The sequence below is a fragment of the Helianthus annuus genome, chromosome 16, assembly GCF_002127325.2.
Source record: "Helianthus annuus cultivar XRQ/B chromosome 16, HanXRQr2.0-SUNRISE, whole genome shotgun sequence".
NCBI lineage: Eukaryota > Viridiplantae > Streptophyta > Magnoliopsida > Asterales > Asteraceae > Helianthus > Helianthus annuus.
The window spans coordinates 187945926-187969636 of record NC_035448.2 but is presented as its reverse complement, the minus strand read 5'-3'; the positions used below and the strand labels follow the sequence as shown (position 1 = coordinate 187969636).

At 35.7% G+C, this 23711-nt stretch overlaps 5 protein-coding genes across 7 annotated transcripts; 2 read left to right on the top strand and 3 right to left on the bottom strand.

The window, feature by feature from the left end:
- Positions 1-213: 213 nt before the first annotated feature.
- On the bottom strand, positions 214-1242 carry LOC110876814 (F-box protein At3g08750). The gene has a single exon (XM_022124974.2). The coding sequence runs from the start codon at positions 1240-1242 to the stop codon at positions 214-216; it is 1029 nt and encodes a 342-aa protein (XP_021980666.2).
- A 929-nt stretch (positions 1243-2171) lies between these two features.
- On the bottom strand, positions 2172-3141 carry LOC118479408. 3 transcript variants are annotated; one of them, XM_035984976.1, is made up of 4 exons: positions 2947-3141; positions 2778-2843; positions 2606-2692; positions 2172-2498 (listed from the first exon to the last, which is right to left on the bottom strand). In XM_035984976.1, exons 1-4 carry the CDS (start codon positions 3013-3015, stop codon positions 2250-2252), a joined length of 471 nt encoding a protein of 156 aa, XP_035840869.1. In that variant the 5' UTR covers positions 3016-3141; the 3' UTR covers positions 2172-2249. The 3 variants fall into 3 exon arrangements, with proteins under 3 accessions (XP_035840869.1, XP_035840870.1, XP_035840871.1); XM_035984977.1 differs by having other exon boundaries at positions 2172-2492; XM_035984978.1 differs by having other exon boundaries at positions 2959-3141.
- Positions 3142-4885: 1744 nt separating this feature from the next.
- Positions 4886-7423, top strand: LOC118488318 (shikimate O-hydroxycinnamoyltransferase-like). The gene is made up of 3 exons (XM_035985689.1): positions 4886-5302; positions 5873-6430; positions 7154-7423. Exons 1-3 carry the CDS (start codon positions 4886-4888, stop codon positions 7421-7423), a joined length of 1245 nt encoding a protein of 414 aa, XP_035841582.1.
- Positions 7424-14976: 7553 nt separating this feature from the next.
- On the top strand, positions 14977-17407 carry LOC110917078 (omega-hydroxypalmitate O-feruloyl transferase). Its single transcript, XM_022161692.2, has 3 exons — positions 14977-15422; positions 16047-16604; positions 16695-17407. The coding sequence occupies exons 1-3, from the start codon at positions 15006-15008 to the stop codon at positions 16962-16964; spliced, it is 1245 nt and encodes a 414-aa protein (XP_022017384.1). The 5' UTR covers positions 14977-15005; the 3' UTR covers positions 16965-17407.
- A 985-nt stretch (positions 17408-18392) lies between these two features.
- On the bottom strand, positions 18393-21316 carry LOC110918743 (sec14 cytosolic factor). The gene is made up of 6 exons (XM_022163027.2): positions 21066-21316; positions 20720-20975; positions 19358-19394; positions 19144-19261; positions 18819-18929; positions 18393-18700 (listed from the first exon to the last, which is right to left on the bottom strand). The coding sequence occupies exons 1-6, from the start codon at positions 21135-21137 to the stop codon at positions 18563-18565; spliced, it is 732 nt and encodes a 243-aa protein (XP_022018719.1). The 5' UTR covers positions 21138-21316; the 3' UTR covers positions 18393-18562.
- Positions 21317-23711: the final 2395 nt, after the last annotated feature.

Here is a 23711-nt window from a genome sequence, read left to right as displayed (position 1 = left end):
AATACAATAACAATAAAAAATATAATTTTATATTTATCTAAACATAATTTATAAGCAATTCTTTATAAACAAATAATACACAAACAAATAGTAGAGAAAAAAGCAAACATTAACTAAAAAAAGAACATTACATCCGATGAAGGAATTTTTCAAAATTCAACAAACATTTCGAAGCAAAAAAAAAAAAAAAAAAGGATTACCAAACAACATGTATTACTGAAGACTTGCTGGCACAATAGTTTCCACATACATTGCTGTCCGTATAGCATGATTCCAATCGCTTGGTATGAAAAGGTCACACGTCTTGTTGTTCAAATCTATTTCATAAACCTCACCCCAATCTGTCATCACAAAACACTTTTCTTCTGAACTAACATGTGTAATTGAGCACCAAACTGGTGTTGGAATATAACTGATCTTCGGAAACAACATGACCTTCGACCAATGCTCACCTTCATAACGCCATAGATCCACAGCCATATCTATAAACCCATGACTAACAAACACGTGAAGTTTGTTATTCATATTAACCAAGTTCCCCTGACATGTTTCACCATTGCCAACATATGGAAACCCTATTTCTGAAAACGTCTCTGTATTCACATCAAATCGAATTATGACAATATCACCAGCAAGCCAAAACTGGAATACAGTAAAATATAAACCATCCTCACAAAAAGTCCCCCCCGACCACACATAACCATTAGTATGGTAATGCCTTTTTTGTAAAAACGGTATTCTCTTCCAATGACTGGTCCTCCTTGAATAAGCCATAACATCAACTGTAAAACGACCACGTTTTATATGTAAAACTCTGTAATCATTAGAGGAATCGATGTATAGGCCAACAGCATCGGAATAGATTTTGAAAAAACCATAAGACTTAGAATCAGATATGTTGATGTAGCTACGGATCAACGGATTCCAAATAAGCATTTCAAACGTATTGCGTAAACAAACACATAAAAGCCCATTCAAGCTTGATAAAATCCACACATCAGAAGGGCGAACATGAAACGGTAGGGTAATCATGGTTTTCTCATCGACTAAATCAACAGTAGTGCTGGAAATAAAGCATGATTCCTGTCCAATACTAAGAATTTTTTGTCTAGACCCCTTACACATATGTCTACAGTGCATCATGACAAACTCCTTCGACGATATACATGACAACCATTCTTTACATACCTTCTTTGCACGACCTACACATTTTGCAGGAAGTCTTGGCAGTATCTCTGACATTATTAAGTCAGGACCAAGGTCAGGCAACTTAGTGTTCGACTCAGAGGCTGAGTAGAGGCACCCCTTCAACTTTTTCATAACTCGATAGTTTCTGATATTATATCTAGAAATACAGTAATACACGAATTTTAGGGATATTAGTGATATCTTATATAGAGCTACATGTCCCACTTTTAATGAAAACAGTTAATTTATTGAATAAAACATAGGTAGTTATTCAATCATGGGTTAGTGAGCAAGGATCATGACAAGTGGGTAAGTGGACTGACTTAGTAATAAACTTAACATAACCGAACGATTATATTAATTTCTAAAACCCTAAGTTAGTTACTTGATCATCGCTTAGTGGCCCGATGATCATGGTAACGTGACTAAGAAGGCTGACTTCAATATTAATTCAGTATAACCGTCTTTTTATATGTTTTTTTCTTCAAAATATCTTATTCTTTTCCCGTTGTTATTTATATAACTGAATGCTATTTTGAATTTTCACTCTAAATAATACAAAACTTATTATTTTAAAAAAACCTATAAATGACTAAATATTTTTTAAAATACCTAAATAGGCCTCTTGTTTGAGAACACGGAATTTGTTAACATGAAACAGGATATTATTGGGTACTTAATTTTTCTAGATTGTTTTTCTATGACTTATGTGTAACTACTTATATAACTGTTGAAGTTATGCATATCTGGAATTTTATTTACGTATTTTGAAAGTAAAAGAAGATTTAACCTTTATAAACATACATACAAATTGGTGAAAACCACTACCTATATTTTCTTTTTTTTTTCATAACAGAAATGTTTATTATTAAATAAACAATTAATCATCAACATATATGTAATAAGTAATATAGTTAACAGATAAAACATAGAAAAATAAATTGAAAAAAGGAAACTACATTTAAACTAAAAAAGATGAACAAACAAACCTTAACAAACACTGACTTGAAAGGCAAAACATAAAAGATGACTATGACAAACAGGACTTAAACTGAGTAAACTTAAAATTCAACCCATCCAACATGATCGTTGCAATTTTTAGATATACGTGGAATCTTTGATCTTTTCAATGGACTATCCAAAGAGTCTGCTGTATCACTTAACTCAGACTCCAAATCATCTTGTTGTTTTGCCTTAGAATCATCTTTCTGACCATTCGAATCTTCACTTTGGGTAATATCAATGACCTCATCCCATTTCCAAGTTAGGAGCGCATGCTTTCTTTTAGCTTGTTTTTCTATGTTCTGAAACTACAAGAACTAAAAACATTAGTATAATACATTTTAACAAAACATATAGGTGTGAAACAATCATTATGCACTTATGCAATGAAAACTTTATTTAAAAAAAACACCACCTGTTCAATAACCTCCCTATGCATTTCAGATTTGAATGGACTAAAATACTGTCCATATGAAATGATCTCTACACTTCCACTGTCCGTCTGAAACAATAAATTGATAGAATTTAACAAATCAGACTAAATATCAAAACAATTTTTATACATTAGTTGTGACTTAAAACGTTACCTTCGGAGAATCTTTCATTGGGCTGCATATTTGATTCTTCTTCGGTGTCATTGCATCAAAACCCAGCTGAAAAAATTACAATTGCTACCATATATTAGAAGACTAAATATTTGGTGCAATTCACAAACTATTAGAAACCATCCACATGCTTTGCTAACTAATAATTTACATTCCAACTTACTTTCTTTGCAGGCTGATCGTCTTCATAAATGTCCACGAAGTCATCCGAGATATCCATTGCTGCAGATGTGTTGCTGTATGAATACAGGAAGAGCGAAAAAAATTCAGAAGATTACACTACCTGAACTTGTATTATATAGGCACCAAAAAATGCAGTTAAGTGTCCACTACCCCACTAACTCCCTGAAAATAAGGAACACGTTTTAAACCGCATTGCAACCTGCATTTCTGATTGGTACATCTTGATAAACTGCAGAAAACGGCAAGATCATGGGTGAGAGAGTGCTGAACTGCCGAGAACCGCTGCTTCTAGAAGGAATTTAGAGACTTTAAACGGCTGAGATTAAAAGTTGATGACTTTCTACGGCTGTAATTAGCCCAAAAGTTGGTTAGCAACAACGGGAACAATATAATATAGAATTTTTTGTTTAGACTTTGGAAACTAAGTGGCGGCTGGTATTTCTAATTCCTTTTTCTTGATTGATTGGTCTAACACACACACACAAAAAAAAAACAAAAAACAAAAAACAAAAAGGAAGGCCGCATGGTGTGGGGAAGGCGTCCAGTAGCGGCGCCGGGACACCGCCCTTCCTGTCCTCTCCGTCACCCCTCCGACGCTTGTGTCGGGCCTCACACACACACATGTACTGAGGCGCATCCCACACCCTAGGTCCATCCCCTTTAGCCTCATCCCCACAACCGTTTAAAGCAGATGGCAACGTGACGGATCATCCTTTGAGAACCACCCTCCTCCACACCCCATAATCTAATACTTTGTGTTTAGTCCTAATTCCTTGTGCGACGGTAACATTGAGTATCGGAAGAGAAGGCGACGAGGCTTGTCTCGGCAACACAAATAACACAAAAAAACAACAATAGTAATAATAATATGCAGAAAATTAATAAGATGAACACCGAATATTTACGTGATTCAATTGCGGTATACAATTTGCATCAACAGGTGCTTTTCGGTAACCAAATTACAAATACAAATTTAAATGACGTACAACTATAAACAGGGAAAAATAAGGGAACAATTTTTTCCTCCTTGTAACTAATAACTGGCTAAAATAAACCAATTAGGCTAGCCGAGCCTAATGGGTCTTCAGTCGCTTGGAAATAAAGCGAATCAAAGAAATGGTCCGGGCTTCACTAGTGAATTGATGATGGATTAGTGTCTGTAATAATATCTATATCATCTAGTTAACTTTCATTTTATTTTGAATTTGCAACAAATACTTTTCATGTAATGGTTAATTATGTTTCTTAATGTGGTTAATTAGAAGATTAGAGATCGCATGGTATCCGAAGTTAATTTTCTTCTTACACACATGTAGGTAAGTGTGAATTCATGTATGTGTGTATGTTGTATGTGTGCATCTATGGGGTACTGACCCAGACCTTAGTTTGCTACCGATCATGTGATGTTTGGGAGGATATACCTTAATTGTTATAAACATAACATGTAGCCATAATTAGGAACAACATTCGAAATAGGGATAATGCAAAGAAAAACAAAAGATAAAATGATTCAATTCATAAATGAACATATTATATATGCACGTGTCTTATGAATATGAACCTTAATTGACTGTTTATTGATATATGAACGAAAATAGGATGATATTATTAACCGGGAAGTTTTGGCTTGGACGGAGGGAATATTAGCAGCAACTCTCAAACCTCAAAATTAGTTAGAAAAAGAATAATTAATACGGCAGGTATAGCTTCATTTAAATTGATTGCTTGATTTATATAAATAATGACACAACTATTCGAAATTATTTGGCGATCTAGCTAGCTAGATTCCACACAGATATGTACGACATGCAAACCAGCTACCATATATATACACCTTCCATTTGCTAATAACAACCTGCATCTCGATCTTCCCTTTCATAATCATATCTATTTCTTGTCTTCAAGACATGGGCCTTAGCGATAAGTATTTCTTCGTGAAGGTGACTGGCAAAGTGGTGGTGCATGCAAAAGATCCATGGAATGAGCACTGGTTACCCTTTACCAACCTTGATCTTCTTGTGCCACCTTTTGATGTTGGCTCTTTCTTTTGCTACAAGAAACCCTCAAATGGCAGTTTCTCCAACAAGCTAAACATACTCAAGGCTTCCTTATCTCGTGCTCTTGCACTTTACTACCCGCTTGCCGGTGAGATCCTATGGAATGCAGCGGCTGGAGGGAATCAAATCCGCTGCAATAACCGTGGTGTTGACTTCGTTGAAGCGGTTGCAGATGTGGAGCTCAAGGAACTCAATTTGTACAATCCAGATGAGAGCATTGAAGGTAAATTGATGCCCAAGAAGCTGCATGGGGTGCTTGCCATCCAGGTAATGTATATAATGTATATATGTGTGGGCGCTCGGGTGACAAAAGTGAAATGGTACTAACTTTAACGTTATTTTACTAATTTCGTGAAAATAACGTTAAAAGCGGCGGATGGTTAATAATGCATCATGTGGTGACATTGATAGCCGCAAGACACGGGGGTACATGCACCAATCAGTCTCTGTCCCGATTGTTTGAGTGTTATGTGTCTTAGGTCCAAGGCTTGATACAAAACTACAATCGAGCCGGGGTCTCACTGTAAGCAGCCTCTCTAATCCTACGAGGTAGAGGTAAGGCTGTCTACATCTACCCTCCTCAGACCCTACCTTAGCTTCGCTATTGGTGGAATTTACTGAGTATGATGATGATGATGATGATGATGATGATGTATGTTTGTTATCAATTATCAAACATGTAACACAAGGTGGTCCGTATATATGATGATCCTCAATCAAATGTTTTATAATAACGTTAATATCATGTATTTGTATTTGGTTTCTTATCTATAAAGAAATATATTAATATGAATCAATTCCACTGATTTTAATAGCATTGTCTACCATAAATTATAGGTTACTGAGTTAAAATGTGGAGGCATGGTGATAGGGTGCATGTTTGATCACCGGGCAGCTGACGGGTACTCAGCCAACATGTTTATCTCATCATGGGCGGACATAGCTCGATCCAAAACCCCATCTATGATACCCTCTTTTCAAAGGTCCATTCTCAATTCAAGGTGCCCAACAACTTATTCACCATCAATCAGTGATGTGTTTTCTTTATTTGAACCACCAACAAAGCAAGACCATGATGGAGACGATATAAACGGTGATCATGCACTCATTAGCCGCGTATATTACATTGAGGGTGATCAGCTTAGCAAACTACAATTGTTGGCAAGTGAAAACGGTAAAAGGAGGTCAAAGCTAGAGGCATTCACCTCCTTCTTGTGGAAGATAGTTGCATTGAGCATGGAAGACTCGGGTAACCACAACAAATTATGTAACGTGGCTCTTGCGGTTGATGGACGGAGTAGGTTGAGTGAAGGAGATGGAGAAGAGAAACAAAAACAAATGGCTTCTCACTTTGGCAATGTTCTATCAATGCCATCTGGGTCGAAAAGATCACAGGTAAACAACTTATTTAATGTTTAATTAATTTCGTTTGTAAAAGCTTATATCGTGGCGCACTCTTGATAAATCATTTACATGAATGCATAAAAAACGTTATCCGCTTTACAGTAAAATACTCTAATGAGAAACCCAAAACTTAAGTATTGAGTAAATTTTTTAAGATAAAAGCCTTTTCATGTTTTTTCCTTAACAACACATGTACTCAACCTTCCTTGATTGAAGGTGCATTCTTATGCTTTTGCTAAGAATTATTATGTTTAACCTTTGATTTTAATCGGAAAATGATTAAGTACATTTTAATAATAGAACGTTTTGGATTGCTACAAGTTGTTTAATCTGTCATTGAAGTAATCCTTCAAGCTAAAACTGTAGTGATCATATTATGTCAAACTACTAATTAATAGCACAACACACATTATGCTTCTTTCTCTTTTCGATTTCATAAATTAAACAAGGTACCCCAATAAGTTTAATATTTATTTTAAGTTAGTTAAACAAATAAATAAAAGTAAACATCATTAAACAAATTAAAAAGAAAAATATTACTTATATAAAATAAAAAAAACCTAAAAAATAAAAGTAAAACCTCAAACATAAATAAGTAATCAGAATGCTGCTGCCCTCATTTCATGTTGTATCTGCCAATCTTAGCAACCCTAGTTACATATATTGCAAGTAAAATGGTGGAAAATCTAATTGACTTTGATTTTGAAACATTAGGAATTGAAGCAGATGTCATTGAGCAATATAGCGACGGAAGTTCATGAGTTCTTGCAAACAGCTACCACGAAAGACCATTTCTTGGATGTAATAGACTGGGTTGAAGAACGCCGCACATTGCCGCTAGTAGCAAAAGCATTTGCTAACAAAGAAATGTCGGTGATGGTGTCAACCGGAACACGATTTCACATTATGGACAAGATGGATTTCGGGTGGGGTAAGGTGGTGTTTGGATCATGTCATGTCCCAACTGGCAGGCAAGACTGTTAGGGTGAACGGGGCGCAATCGGTGAGGTGATCGGTGAACCATTTCCCCGATCGGGAACACCGCCGCCATCCCCGCGGGGTCCCGAATCGGGGGTGAAGATGGGCATGGACTCACCGATGGAGGAGGGGGAAGTTTGGTGGGCCAGCCTTGGATCCATCCAATCATAGATTTTCTTTGTTTTTTTTTTTTTTTTTTTTTTTGAATAAAAAAATAAGGGGAGTTAAGAGGGGAGTGGCGCCATCAAATGGGGGTGTTAGGGGAGTTTAAGAGGGGAGTTGACGTGGCACACGGGGATTGGTTTGGCGTAAGAGAGGGCACTCACCTATTAGGTGTGCACCCCCTTCACCCTTATGTGATGACATTACCTAGTCCAACCAGCCACAATGATTGGGTTGTCTACATGCATTTGCCAATCACACAAATGAACTACATTGAGTCCCATGCTGGGCACATGTTCAAGCCCTTGGATTCTGTTTACCTCCAGATTTAACATGTTTATATGTTCTGCACACTTATATTGGTTTTATTAAAAAAATTGTTCGTTGTTATAACATTAAATAAAAAAGTTCTTATTTCACTTATTTTACATACCCCGAACCACTCAATAGTCTCCATGTTCAAATATTATTCAATTGAACATTTCAAAAACTTGTCATTGCTTATAATCTCTGCTTCATATGATACAACATTATAGCCTTCACTACAAGAATGCCCTACCTTTAGTGGTGCCACCAATAGCGGCGACATCCCATATGTCGCCGCTATTGCCCTATCCGGACACGTTGCCCCACTTGAAAACCTAGCCACACATTTCTTATCACATCCAATGGATGGGGTTTGACGGAACCAATAGCTGCGACAGGAAAAGATCAATAGCAACGACGATCACCACTTTTAGCGGTGATAAATGTCACCCCTATTGCCTCGTTTTCTTATAGTGCTTGCGGGAGACAACGCTCATACATCTATGATCACTTAAATAACCCCCATGAAATAAGTTTATATACTTCATTGGATAAGTAATACACTACTTAGTGAGGGAACAATTCATATGCAATCTTTTTTGTCGCAAATTCCGACAACTCTGAGACAAATTTACTACGAAATAAATCCTGGATTTCGTAACAAATTTCCTATGCAATACCGATAGAAATTAAAAAAAAAATAGTTAATTCATACTTGCGTCCCAAAGCTGTAAGAAGTAATCTTAAAAATAGTTATAATTATTATCATTTTATGGAGAAACTTGTAACTATTTTGTCACCCGAACCGGCGCCTACGCCACCATCGTTGTCGCCGCATGCCATTGCTACACCATCATCCAATTTGTTTTAAACTCCAATTCCATAAAAGATTTAGTAACCAAACATATTTTGTATTTTAAAAAAGAATCATTAAATTCCAATTGCAATTATAACGAATTCTGTGAACCAAACCCGTAACTAAGAGTATTCACATCCTTTCCCCTATCTCTATTTCTATAATTACACTAAAAATCAATATATTTTCTCTCTTTTTATCAATTAAATAATACTTTTTTATATCTTTATCAGTATCTTTTCTTTCTCTTCCACTCACAACTACTTTCAAAAAAATATTTGAAAATTAATAGGGGTGAATAGTGCCCCTCAAATATACAAATATACAGATGAACAATAACATTTTTCCTCTCCTTTACTCACTTAAAATCACTTTTTATAATATGTAGAGGCCACTCACATAAAAATGGGGAATGGGATGTGAATGCTCTAAGACCCTCCGTAGTAGTACGCAACATAACGCCAAACTAGGCTATAGCGCCCCATTGCGCCGCCGCACACCGCCGCAGGCGGCGCCATACGACGGATTCCGGCCTCCCCGTGAAGATTATAAGATCATGTGTAGTGGGGCTTAGCCAAACATGCCCTTAATCATCCTCTCCCGCTCTCTCTCTTTACGATATGCTGTTTCTCTCTAAAAAAACAAAGCCTAAATCAAACTAACTAGTTGCCACCCTCTTGGTTTCTCCCTCTCCTTCACTGTTGTTCATAGATAGGAGGTAGTGGTTGATGGTGGTTGAAGGTGGAGTTACGGTGGTTGTGGGGTTGAACGGAATGGTGCAGTGGTGGGTGATGTTGAGGTGCTGATGTAGAGGTGCAGCAGTGTGGTGACAGTGGTAGTTGGTGTGGTGGTGGTCTGACGTTTCAGGTGTTAGTGGTCCGACGGTGGTTACATGGTGGAGGCGTTCCAAGTGTTAGTGGTCCGACAACGTTTCAGGCGGTGGTAATGGCCGAATTTTCAGGTGTTAGTGGTCTGAAGGCGTTTCAAGCGGTGGTAGTGGCCGGTGTTTCAGGTGTTAGTGGTCCGACGGCGTTTCAAGCGGTGGTAGTGGTCGGTGTTCCAGCTGTTAGTGGTGGAGGTGTGTGGCGATGGTGGATGACAGTGGTTACAATGTGGAGGTATGTGAAGTGTTAGTGGTGGAGGTAGGTAGCGATGGTGGATGACGCTGGTTACATAGTGGAGGTGGATGAAGTGTTGGGTGATAGCGGGTGCTTGTTGTGGTTGCAGAGAGAAAGTAGAGAGATTAGAAAGAGAGAATGGGATTGATTTAGGGTTTATAAGTGGGTGGGTGGGTGGAGAAATAACGGGTTATATCCAAACTTAAACGGGTTATAATTGCTCTAGATCTACATCACCTTGCCACCTCATCAAAAATAAGCCACCTCATATAAAAATGGCCACATAGGGTAAAAAAACTAATAGTGTCAGCGGTTGATTTACTCTTGGGTGATAGAACACCCAAAGTATTAAGTTGGGGGTTGCAAGGGTCAAAGTGCCAGTTAAGGGTGACAATGGCCAATAGCGAATAGTTGGGTGTGATAAAATCTAATAACCCTTTATCTTATATGTAACACTAAGAAAAAAGATTAATGGGGTGTGGCTGACCCGTATAGGTATGCCCTTGTTAATGATATCGTTTTCTTAGCCAGAGAAACCTAAAGGGTGGTGATGCGTGCAATGTGACACGCTTTGCACTAGCAAGTGCCTAGTGATGAGTTGATTGTTCATGCTTGGTTCCCCTTCTACTCGATTGTAGCAGCAAAATCAATTAACTCAACTTAACTTAACTCTCACGTTTAAGTCAATGAGGTAGTGGTGGAGTGGTTGGGGAAAGACTTGGTGTTCCTTGTGACCCAGGTTCGGCTCCCATTCTCCCCATTATTTTCAGCGGCATCCAGCTGAAGGGCGAATACGGGTGGTGCTGGTTCGTCTTGAATGGGAGGCGAGGTTTTACCGATTATTCCACTGTCGTGCTTTCGGGCGGGTAGAGGTCGGGTTTCCACGCATCTAGGAGAGACAAGGGGTTGGCGGCGGTCGAATAGTCGACCTTGGTCACAGCACCCGTTATCACGATGGTTGGCACGTCGTTCCTTACCGTTAAAAAAAACCCTCACGTTTAATTCTTATTAATAATAATTCAGTTAATTGCTTAAGATGTTTCGTTTTATTTTTGTGTTAACAGAATCAATTATATATATATATATATATATATATATATATATATATAGAGAGAGAGAGAGAGAGAGAAAAAGTATAATGTACTTCACGCCTTAACGTACATTAACGTACTTCACGAAATATATAACATGCGTAATTATTTTTTTGACCAAAATAACGTGCGTGATTTTGGATTCCATGCGTGATTATGTGGTCCCATGCGTGATTATGTGGTCCATATATGCGTGATTATATGTTCCATGCGTGATTATACCCCTGATACAACGGTTACCATTGTCTCCTACGTGAAGTATGATAAGCCGTGACCTTTCTCTCTCTCTCTATATATATATATTGTTATGAAGGATAATGAATAGTAACTTTATTTTTATAATAATATATACCTTTTGTTATTTTTTATTTAATATATTATAATGGTTTATTATTATATTTACTTTTAAAAACATATTTTTTTTATTTTTTTCCCTTTTTAAAACCGTTTCGTTTACCATTTTTTAATAATTCAATTTTCTTTTTTATAACATATATTAATACTTCTTTTTTCTGTTTTTTAAAACATGTATTAAATTATCGATTAATAATATTTATTTAATAATTTATGTTTATCACTTTTTCCTAAATATATAGCTTTTTGTTATTTTTTTATTTTATTGATGAAGAACGATGAATAGTAACTTTAATTTTATGATATATGTAGTTTTTTATTCTTTTTTATTTAATATATTAAAATGGTTTATTATTAGAGTTAGTACGATAAATAGTAACTTTATTTTTATAATAATATGTAGCTTTTTATTATTTTTTATTTAATATATTATGATGGTTTATTATTATATTTGCTTTTAATAACATATTTTCTATTTTTTCCCTTTTTTTAAACCATATATTTCGTTTACCATTTTTTAATAATTCTATTCTTTTTTATAACATATATTAATACTTCTTTATATTGTTTTTTAAAATATATATTAAATTATTGGTTAATAATATTTATTTAGTAATTTATATTATAACTTTTTTCTAAATATATAGCTTTTTATTATTATTTTTATTTTGTTGATGAAGAACGATGAATAGTAACTTTATTTTTATAACAATATGTAGTTTTTTATTATTTTTATTTAATATATTAAAATGGTTTATTATTCTATTTACTTTTAACAACATATTTTTTTTTTACTTTTTCCTATTTTAAAACCATATATTTCGTTTACCATTTTTTAATAATTCTATTTTCTTTTTTATAACATATATTAATACTTCTTTTTTCTTTTCTTAAACGTATATTAATTTATCGATTAATTTAATATTTATTTAATAATTATGTTTATAACTGTTTTCGAAATATGTAGCTTTTTATTAATTTTTATTTAATATATTATAATAGTTTATTATTGTATATACTTTTAATAACATAATTTTAATTCTTTTTTCCTTTTTTAAACCAATATATATTTCCTTAACCTGTTTTTTAATATTTTTTTCTTTTTTAGAACATATATTAATAATTCTTTTTTTCCTTTTCTTAGAACATATATTAATTTATTGATTAATTTGATACTTCTTCAATAATTTACGTTTATAACTTTTTTTCTAAAAATTTAAGTACGTAGTTGTGCTTATTTTTTCCTCTAACATTTCGTTATAAGTTTTGTTAAAAACGAAGTTGTATTTAAAATAAATCAAAATAAAGTATTTATTTGATATTATAATACGGTACGATAATAAACTAAACCGTTCTAATGGTTTGTCTTTCTAAACAACATATTTATTTTCAAATCACGTTTGTTTTACATTAGAATTTGTTCGGTTTCGCCGTAACGCACGACAAAAAAAAACTAGTCTTGAATTAATGATGGATTAGTGAGTGGTGTCTAAGGTGCTTGCTTTAAGACTTGCGTTATTAGTTCGGTGGTTTCGGATATAGACAACTTTTCTAAATGGGAGCCGAGGTCATCTATTTTGTATGGACCATTTAAGGGGTTCGGGGCGTTGCGTGGTGGACAACCCATCACGCGTTGTTTAGCGTGGAACACTGCTGCCACCATTGCCCAAAACACGTGAACCGCATAACACGTGGTAGCCACAACGCGTTGAAGATTTCTTCTTGCTTCCTTCTCCTTCACTCCTGCTTCCTTCTCTCCTTCACATGTGGTAAGTGATGTGCACCCCCACTAAAATCTATCACTAGTGATGGAACCAAGTTTGAGGACGTGACGAAACATGATTAGGTGTGGTGAGTGATGGAAAGTGGAGCACCCCTACTCCCCTTGGGGGACGGGGCGCCCCGTGGTCACCACCCAATCACGCGTGGATCGGTAGAAAACACTGCCGCCGATCATGTTTTTCACGTGTGGATCTTATCACGCGTCAACTTTTTTCACGCATTGAAGTTTCAAAAATTGGAACGTTGTGTGGGTTGTTGACCGTTACATGTTACCGTTTGAAATAAAAAAAAACTTAAACAATCTATATATATCACACTTTCTTCCCATTTCACCCACACAAAAAATACAAATCACACATTCTACATATTTCACAAATGGATTTTCCTACATCTTCGACGTTTCCGAAGGACAGCGACAGCGATAGCCAATCGTCTACCGATAATGAGACGGTTGAATTTTTCGAGTCGGTGTATAACGAACTTGAAGCAAGTTCGAGCCGCCCAAAGAAGAAAATGGTGGATCGTGATCGTATACATGCCAACGAAGTGTTAATGAACGATTATTTTGTGGAGAATCCGGTCTACAGTGTCGAAACGTTTAAAGATCGGTTTTGTTTACCAAAAAATTTATTTTTAAAGATTGTTGGAGACATCAAAGCAACTGAAGAATGGTTTCAAGAACGTTACGACGGGAGGGGCAAGCGAAGTTTCACGCCGATACAAAGTTCAAGGCTAAAGAAAAGACGTTCAAAAGGTTGCAAGAATCAACAAGAAAAGATGTTGAGATGGCATTTGGTGTTTTAATGGGTAGATGGGGCATACTAAACCGACTGGTCCGTGCGGTGAATAAGAAATCAATACATAGCATAGTATATGCATGTATCATATTGCACAATATGCTAATCAAAGAAGTCGGACGTGCAATATCTCCAGATTGGATGCCGGATCCTCATACACAAGTTCCCGTTCCCGAAAATATCCAACAAGACTTGCGTGATGAAGAAATTCACTTTCGGTTGAGATACGATTTAATTGAACTTTTAGGTTCAATAGGTTTGGAATTTCCTAATTCGGACGAGGAGTAGAGTTTCTTTATGTATGTTTTTATTTTTATTGTAATCTAAAATATTTCTAGAAATATTGTTTTAATTTAAATGAAATTTATAATTTATAATTTTATTGTTAATTTATAATTTAAAAACAAAAAAAAGGTTGTGAGTGATGGAATTCCATCACAAGTGATGGGCATTTCCACTAAAATTCATCATTAGTGATGGAATAATGCTGGATGACATAACGAAACTTGATTGAAAGTTGTAAATGAGAGATGAGTGATGGACGCCTATCCCTTACAGTGAATATGGTTAAAGAAAGAAAAAAAAGGAGGGTTTTTTTTTAAAAAAAAATTAACTTCGAAAAGCTCTATATAATCACTTAAACTGGAAGTTTCTAGACTCGGTGACGTTAGTTATCGGCCAGATGGAGAAGGTGATGTTTTGGAGGGTGTTTTTTATTATTAATATAATAATAAGAATAAACATGTAGTTATATTATTAATAAAAAGCCACTTTTTAGAATTTAAAGTAGACATGATTAGCAACAAAATTTGAAATAGGGATGATGAAAAGAAAAAGGATGATATTAACCAAAACTTCTGGTTTGGACGGAATGAATAACTGCAACTCTCAAATGAAAACACGCTCATTAGTCAAACACGCTCATCAACACTTTTAATTAATTAATTATTATTTAAATAAATAAGTAAATAATGACACAAAAATTCGAAATTATCTTGGCGAGCTTCCACACTTATATGCAACAAGAATCAGCTACTATATATACCTACCATTTGCTAATACCAACCTGCATCACTTCTGTATCTATATTTATTTCTTATATCTATTTCTTGTCTTCAAAACATGGGCTTTAGCGATAAGTATTTCTTCGTGAAGGTGACGGGCAAAGTGATTGTGCATGCAGAAGAACCATGCAATGACCACTGGTTACCCTTTACCAACTTGGATCTGCTTGTGCCACCTTTCGATGTTGGCTCTATTTTCTGCTACAAGAAACCCTCAAATGGCAGTTTCTCCAACAAGCTAAACATACTCAAAGCTTCCTTATCTCGTGCTCTTGCACTTTACTACCCCCTCGCTGGCGAGATCCGATGGAATGCAGCGGCTGGAGAGAATCAAATCCGATGCAATAATCGAGGTATTGACTTCGTTGAAGCGGTTGCGGATGTTGAGCTCAAGGAACTCAATTTGTACAATCCTGATGAGAGCATTGAAGGTAAATTGATGCCCAAGAAGCTGCATGGAGTGCTTGCAATCCAGGTAATATCTAATTATAAGTTCTAAGCAACATTTTTGTTCTTAAACACGTACATAACATAACAATATTAAAAAAAAAGAGTAAATTACAAAAATCGTCATTTATGTATGTCACTTATTGCAAACTGTGTCATTTGTCTTCAATAATTACAGAAAACGTACTCGATGTTTGCAAATTCTTGCAAGTTATGTCCCTTAGCCCTAACGCAGTTAATTTTTGTGGTTAAATCTGATCAAATGGACCCACATGAGGGAATTTTTGTGGTTAAATATGACCAAATGGACCCCCACATGAGAGTAAAATGACCAAAATACCCTCATGTGGGGTCCATTTGTTTAGATTCAACCACAAAAAAATTAACTGAGTTAGGGCTAAATGACACAACTTGCAAGGGTTTGCAAACATCGAGTACGTTTTCTGTAATTATTGAAGACAAAGGACACAGTTTGCAATAAGTGACGTACATATGTTTTATAAACATGTAACACACGGTGGTCCGTATGATCCTCTAACAAATGTTTTACAATAACGTTAATATCATATATTCGTATTTGCCTCCTAATCTATAAAGAAATTTATTAATATGAATCAATTCGATCAACTGATTTTAATAGCATTGTTTACAGGTTACAGAGTTAAAATGTGGAGGCATAGTGATAGGGTGCATGTTTGATCACCGGGCAACTGACGGGTACTCAGCCAACATGTTTATCTCATCATGGGCGGACATGGCTCGCTCGGAAACCCCATCTATGATACCCTCTTTTCAAAGGTCCATCATCAATCCAAGGTGCCCAACCACATATTCACCATCAATCAATGATGTGTTTTCTTTATTTGAACCACCAACAAAGCAAGACCATGATGGAGATGATATAAACGGTGATCATGTACTCATTAGCCGCATATATTACATTGAGGGCGATCAGCTTAGCAAACTACAATTGTTGGCAAGTGAAAATGGTAAAAGGAGGTCAAAGCTAGAGGCATTCACCTCCTTCTTGTGGAAGATAGTTGCACTGAGCATGGAAGACTCAGGAAAACACAACAAATTATGTAATGTGGCTCTTGCGGTTGATGGACGAAGTAGGTTGAGTGAGGGAGATGGAGAAGAGAAGAAAACACTAATGTCTTCTCACATTGGCAATGTTTTATCAATGCCATATGGGTCGAAAAGATCACAGGTAATGAACTTATTTAAGATTTAAATGTGTTTGTAAAAGATATATTATATCATGTACTCTTGATATATATAATTTGTTTTGCAACATTAGGAATTAAAGGAAATGCCATTGAGCAATATAGCTACAGAAGTTCATGAGTTCTTGCACACAGCCACCAATAAAGACCATTTCTTGGACCTAATAGACTGGGTGGAAGAACGTCGCTCACAACCTCTAATAGCAAAAGCATTTGCGAGCAATGAAATGTCAGTGTTGGTGTCATCAGGAACTCGGTTTCACACCATGGACAAAATGGATTTCGGATGGGGTAAGGTGGTGTTTGGATCATGTCATCTTCCGTCTAGCAGGAACGATTGTTAGTTTGTTACGTGATGACATTAACTAGTCCAACCAACAGCAATGATTGGGTTGTGTACATGCATCTACCAACGAAACAAATGAACTACATTGAGTCCCATGCTGGTCACATGTTCAAGCCCTTAAATTCTAATTACCTCCAGATTTAGCAAATGTCAGTGGCGGAACTAGACCTTCAACTCAGGGGTATCCCAAATTTTTTTAGGGGTGTCCTCGTACTTGTTCAGGGGTGTCCTATGTATAAAAATCGGGAAATTTTTTTTTTTTTACACTACTGGTAAAAACTTGAGCCGTAGCCCGGGCTACGCCCGTTTACACTACAGGTCCGCCCCTGGCAAATGTTATCCTACTCTTTACACTTATATTGGTTTGCTTTATGCTCTATATTGAAATAATTTCTTTAGTGTTCCCAATTATGAATTTAAATCAAATCTTTGTTTATTGTGCTTTCTTCCTCACCCTTTTTCTTTTCCATGTCCACGCGTTCGATCAACCTTTTCTAAGGTCTAAAGCGATTTCTAAACTTTGTGACTTTTCACGAAAAAATAAGCTAAAATTTATATATTTCTTTTTTATTAAATCGGAGTATAAAGTAATTTCATGATGTGAAAGATGGTTGAAACCAAAATAAGTCGATACCTAAGAAAGTTTTCTGATATATATAAATATCAGAAATTTGATTGTGCCATCATAACTTCATAATTGAAGAAAGTACACATGATCTGGGCTTAGGCCCATTAGTAATTAACCCATAAACAAAAGATGGGTCACGAATGTTTAGCTCAATAAAGCTGGCCCATGAGCCGATTAGGATAAAGCCCAAGTAACAATAGATGTGTATAAAAACCTGTTTGGGCCCAAACTGAACCATTTCAAAACCAAACAGGTTTTTTTTAATGGGCCAAACCGGTTCATGTTTGGAATTGATTTTGGGCCTAAATAATTTGAACCTATAGAAATCGATTAGGGTCGAGCTCTAAACCAGTTCGGGCCCAACCCTATTATATCAGTTAAGTTAATCACACAAAAAGGGCTCTCACACCAACTTACCAGCTAGATAATGACAACTTACCAGCAGGAGCGGATATACCTTAGAACAACCTTGACGCTCCGGTGGTAGTGTAATTTTTTTTTTTTTTGAAAAATTGACGTTTTTTCGATTTTGCTGCCTCTATTGATTTTATTTTTTTGAAACGTTGCCCCTATAATTATTTTCTAGATCCGCCACTGCTTACCAGCTAGTTTTTATACACCTCTCACCAACCCTATTCTATCGGTTAAGTTAACCCCTCAAAATGGGCTCTTTAACTAACCATGTTCTATTGGTTAACTTAACCGCTCAAAATGGGCTCCCTCGCTCTCTTTTTCTCTATTCCGTTTTTCAGACTCTTATTCATATACATAAAACATAATTTCATATACATACACATGTTTAGATCTGAATAGATTTTGATTACTTGATCGTCAAAAGGACCGCTTTAAACAATTCGTTTACATATTGACAACTCAAGATCCAAGTCTAGACTTGATCAAAATTTACATGATGCAAGTTGAGATTATTAAGAGTAAGCAATAGTTTAGTTATATTATTATAATTACAGTTAATCCTCCAAAGGGGGTAGTACAACGTCTTGAATGAGGACAAAATTCGCACGCCCGCCATATTCTTCAGGCAAGACATCTTCCCCAACTTCTCTGATAAATTGCTTTTTCTCTTCCTCATTAGTAACTATTACAATCTGCATTGGTAACCAAAACCCAAATTTCATTGTTTTTCACTTGCATACCCGAACAAAACGACATTATCAATTACATACTTCATGGAAAGAAAGAGGAGTAGAATGTATAATAATATACCTTCTCTAAAGTTGCTTTCTCCAAGAACCGAGAAACCATCTTCCACACGCTCACAAAAAACCACGGCATGCTCAAAATGTAACACTTTTTTAACCTCTCGGGATAGTACGCCTACAATAAGTGAAACCAATATAACATAAAAAAACGCCAAATAAATACATTTACAGATATTTGGTAGAAAACATGATCAATTTAAACTTCATGGGGGCCAACTGGCCCGCGTAGTGGCGTAGGTCCCACCATTTGAAAGTGTGGTCTCTTTGTATTTTTAAGGTTATATGGCGATGACGTGAATGAGCATAGGAAATTGGAGATAAAACTTTACCTGTAAAAACTGAAATCCTGTGATTAATGCACGAGCCTCAACGTTTTTGTAACTAATTTGATCTAGATCAAGAACGGCGACCATCTTCTCGTTACCAATTTCTGTTCCTTTGACACCACTGAAATGAACGAACCAAGATTAAGGTTGATTGTTCTATACTAATTGTACTCCTTCAATAATTAGTTAATTACTCATTGTAATAAAAAAAACATACCTTGCAATTATTTTGTCAAGCATATGAACCACAAATTCTGTTATTTACGAGACCAAAAAAAAAAAGATATCAGCTTTGCACTAGCCATACATCATCATATCATCATACTCAGTAAATCCCACCAACAGCAAAGCTAAGTTTAGTAGTACGTTTGTTATAACCGCCCACGAGCGATGCATGAACGTCAACAGTTAATGGCATTAGTTGACTATATGGTAATCTCCTAAAGTTTATGTATTAAAACAAAGGAAGAATCTTGGGAATCTATTCACATGTCTTTATTCTATTTAAAAATTGTAAATTCTGTATCCCAAACTACAAACGTTCAAGTCGGTTTTGAAGATGAAAAAATTCTAATTTGACAATCAAAAGTGAAAAAATGTGTCCCTTAAACGGGACGTAGGGAATAGTACTTAGTTGATAAACAAGTGAAAAATGTTCTAGCGAAAGTCAACTCAAGCGAGTCAACTTAGAAGCTCTTATACATAAATCCATTCTGTTAGAAGTGACACACCATCTGATCCACCAAACTCATTACTAAATTGATTATCCAATATGGGTACTCCATTATTAGGTGAAGTTATTATCCATACACCTAACCGAAAATGAAATATTGTAATGCAATAAAGAAGGCATGTTAACAGCATATTTCAAAAAACCGATTTTACATGCTGATCTTTGAATTTAAAAACATTTTCTTTAACAAGATATGGAACTAACCATTAAAAAATCTAACAAACAAACAAAAGCATGAATATTACTAAGAACATGAGTATTTTAATCCATAATTTGTCTCGATCAAATGAACTAAGACAAACGATAACTAAATAAGTTTGACATAAATCATAGTTAAAAATGAAGAATCTAAACGAACAAAGCACAACGGTTAAACGGGTCATTTCCAAAACCAAAAACCAGCATAACTTGATTTCATCTCAGGGGCAGATATAGAGTGTAACAAGGGGTAACCCCCGTTGCCCCCTGGCGCTCTGGCGGTAGTGTAAAATTTGATGTTTTTTCGCTTTCATTATCCCTTTAGAAAAAAAAAAAATTGAAACGTTGCCCCTGTAATGATTTTCTAGATCCGTCACTGTTTCATCTTCAAACCTCAACCGATAAAACGATCCGGGACACTGAAATTTCAAGTTTTCGACAAATTCAAACAACATGTAGTAACTTTTAACATGAAAAAACTATAATTTTAAAGAAAATGATCATTAACAACTCACCTAATTATACCAAACTTAAGCACATATCATCTAGTTACCAAATCAAGTGAAAACTCACATACAAACACATGAAACCTAATTATTAAAAAAAAAAAAAAAAAAAAAAAAAAAAAGAGTGAAAAGAAGAGATTACTTTTAAACTGTGGCTGATCTTTAGCAGGATAATGGTTGCAAGCTTTAACAATCGCAACAGGGTACCCATCTTTAGAGAAGCCTTGTAAAAACACCTTTCTATGATCCAATTGTTCAGTCACTTGTGAATCAGGGATGAACCCTAATGGGACAAAAGAAGCCCTCCATTTCTGCCATGAAACAAACATCTTTGCAGCTTTATTTGGGTCCATGGATCTTGCAATCAAGAACCTTTCTAGTGTTGGGTCTCCATACTTCTGCAAAACATTGAAACAGAGTACCATTGTGTTAAAGATTCAAACTTTTTTGTTGTGAGTTTATTTAGGATTGATGAGTTATTAAGTTACCTCTGTGGAAGAACCGAGCTTTTGGATGAAATTCTTCATCTGGGTGAGTTTGAGTTGTTGATTTGAGTCCATTTTTGTGGGAGTTTGGTGTGAAAGGTTGGGGAGATGAATTGTATTGTATTGATGGAAGCGTCAAAGAGGAAAATTGAGCATGCGATGACGACGACTAAAATGAAAGAATGAGTGGAAGGGAGGAAGAGACGAATTCTATGTCAGAGTGGAAAACTGAGCAACCTAAAAGTACAAACTCGAACTCTTCTTTTTTTCTTTCTTTTACTTTATTTTCCTTTAAAGTAAACCGTCATCACTCTGATTTGTTCACTTTTGTCACATTAGTCTATAACTTAAACTAGTATTATGTCTTTGTGTTGCAGCGGTTGTCATAAGACTGTGTTAAGTAGTAGCAATGCTATACCATTTTCAGCATCCACAAACACCGGAAAAGCTCGTAAAAACAAAATAAATAAAAACGGAAAAAATAACCGAGCGAAAAGCAAACATAAAATCTTTGAATTACGCACGCTCGTTGCTGAGAAATTAAACCGAAACGTATAACACAGAAAAAATAACTAAGTTCATTCAGGACCCGCATGTTGGACGAACTTGTCAAACACAGAAAAATAGATGTGACGCGACGGGCCAATCAAACGGGAAAAAATATATGAAAAAATGTTGAACCCCAAACGCACGTTGCGGTGCGTTAACTCACAAAATTTAGAACGAAACGAAAAACTTGGGAAAGATGAAAAGTATGGTGGACCAAAATGAAAAATAAAAAAGAGTTGGGATTAAATTGCAAAAGATGAAAAAAATTGGGTTAAAAGTAAAAAACAAAGGGTCTAAATTGAAAAATTGAAATTATTTATTAATTTTAGATAAAGATAAGGATAAAAATAAGTGATATTTATATATTGGTTATTAATTAAAATTAATATTATAAGAAATTAATTAAACAAATATAAATAAAATTTATGAGGTTGAAGGAGAGAATGACATGTGGCATTATTTGAAGTTTTTTATTATAAGTTAGATTAGATATGTTGAATCTAGTTTCCTGTGATTTCAATTTTGTTGGCATTTTCATCTAAAATCAAAATCTTATCAGATTTTTCAGTTAACATCCAATTTTTCTGTCTTTTTAATCCCTTTTAATGAAGGGCAAAATAGTCTTCCAACTTTTTATTATAACAAATTGAAAAATCTAACCATTTTACCCTTCATTAAAAGGAAGGAAAAAGACAAAAAAACTGGATGTTAACTAAAAAAACTGACTAGATTTTGCTTTTGGATGAAAATTGCAACAAAATTAAAACCATGGGACCCAGATTCAAAAGTTTGAGTTTTGCTTTTGCCAAAGCTCAAGGGCCATTTTTGGAGTTTACTCTTCTTTATAAATTATATAAATAAATTTGGGTCTTCTAGAGGTTTGATATTTAACATAGGAGAAAATCAACAAAACCAACGCCACCACATGATGCATGATTAACCGTCCTCAGCTTTTAACGTTATTTTCACGAAATTAGTAAAATAACGTTAAAACACATGCGTTATAGATAAATATCATTAACATGTCATTTTTTTAATATAAAAGTGTTACCTTTTTTCTACACATATGTAATTTACATGTGTTGGTTATAAGATTTCCGATTATCTGAGTGTGCGTTATGGTGTCGGTTATTGGAATGTGGGCTAGGTGTCGGCTAATTTGAGTATGGGCTATGAAGGTAGGGGATTATCTTAGTGTGTGCTATGGAGGTGTCGGCCTATAGGAGTGTGGGCTATGAAGGCACCAGCTTATCGGTAGGTTATGAAGGTGTTGGATTATCAAACTAGTGTCGTCTCTGCTTATTTGTATCTGATTGGTTGATTTGGTTGCTTATTTTGTTAATTTTCTTGATCAATTTGCCTATTTTAAAGATTTTCCCATAACATAGTCATTAATAAATTTTAAACCCATTAAAATTAGTCCAATACCAAAACTTATTAGAAGATTCTTGGAGATTGCCTTAATGATATACAACATTGTTCAATATTAACGGTATACTTGTTTACATGCGGATTTGGCATTTGGAAAGTGAGTCTATGATGAAACAATGGTTAACCGGGCAGGGTTAACTCACTGGTCTCGTCAAGAAGGGTTAAACCCTTCCTCTCGAGGATCGCTGGCTGGATCACCGGTGGGTTGATCTCCTGCACAAGGAAACAAATCGTGACTCGCAACAAGGAGGATGGGGTGGGGGGTGCTCCTTGTTACCACTCTCCGGCGTGAGAATCAGTAGTTTGCTTGGGAAGCAAAGTAAGATAGTAGTAGTAGTGAGAGAGTTGTGAAGAGATACCTCAAATCTGGTTTGGGGTTGGTATTTATAGCCGAGGAGTGAAGGAGGAGGTGGATGGATAGACTGACGACATGCTGCACCTTTGCAGGTGTGTCAGACATGTCGGCCGGGGATACGACGCCACGTCAGTCTGTCGCTTACGTAGACCTGACAGGTGACTGCCATTGGTTCCACTTGCACTGTGGTGTCAGTCCCACTTGTTTGAGCGTATAGGATGCGGTGCGAGCCGCATCGCTGCCTGCAGTAACATCTGATGTTATCGCGTCTCTTGCTTGTGATCAAGAAATATGCGAGATGCGGTGCTGGCCGC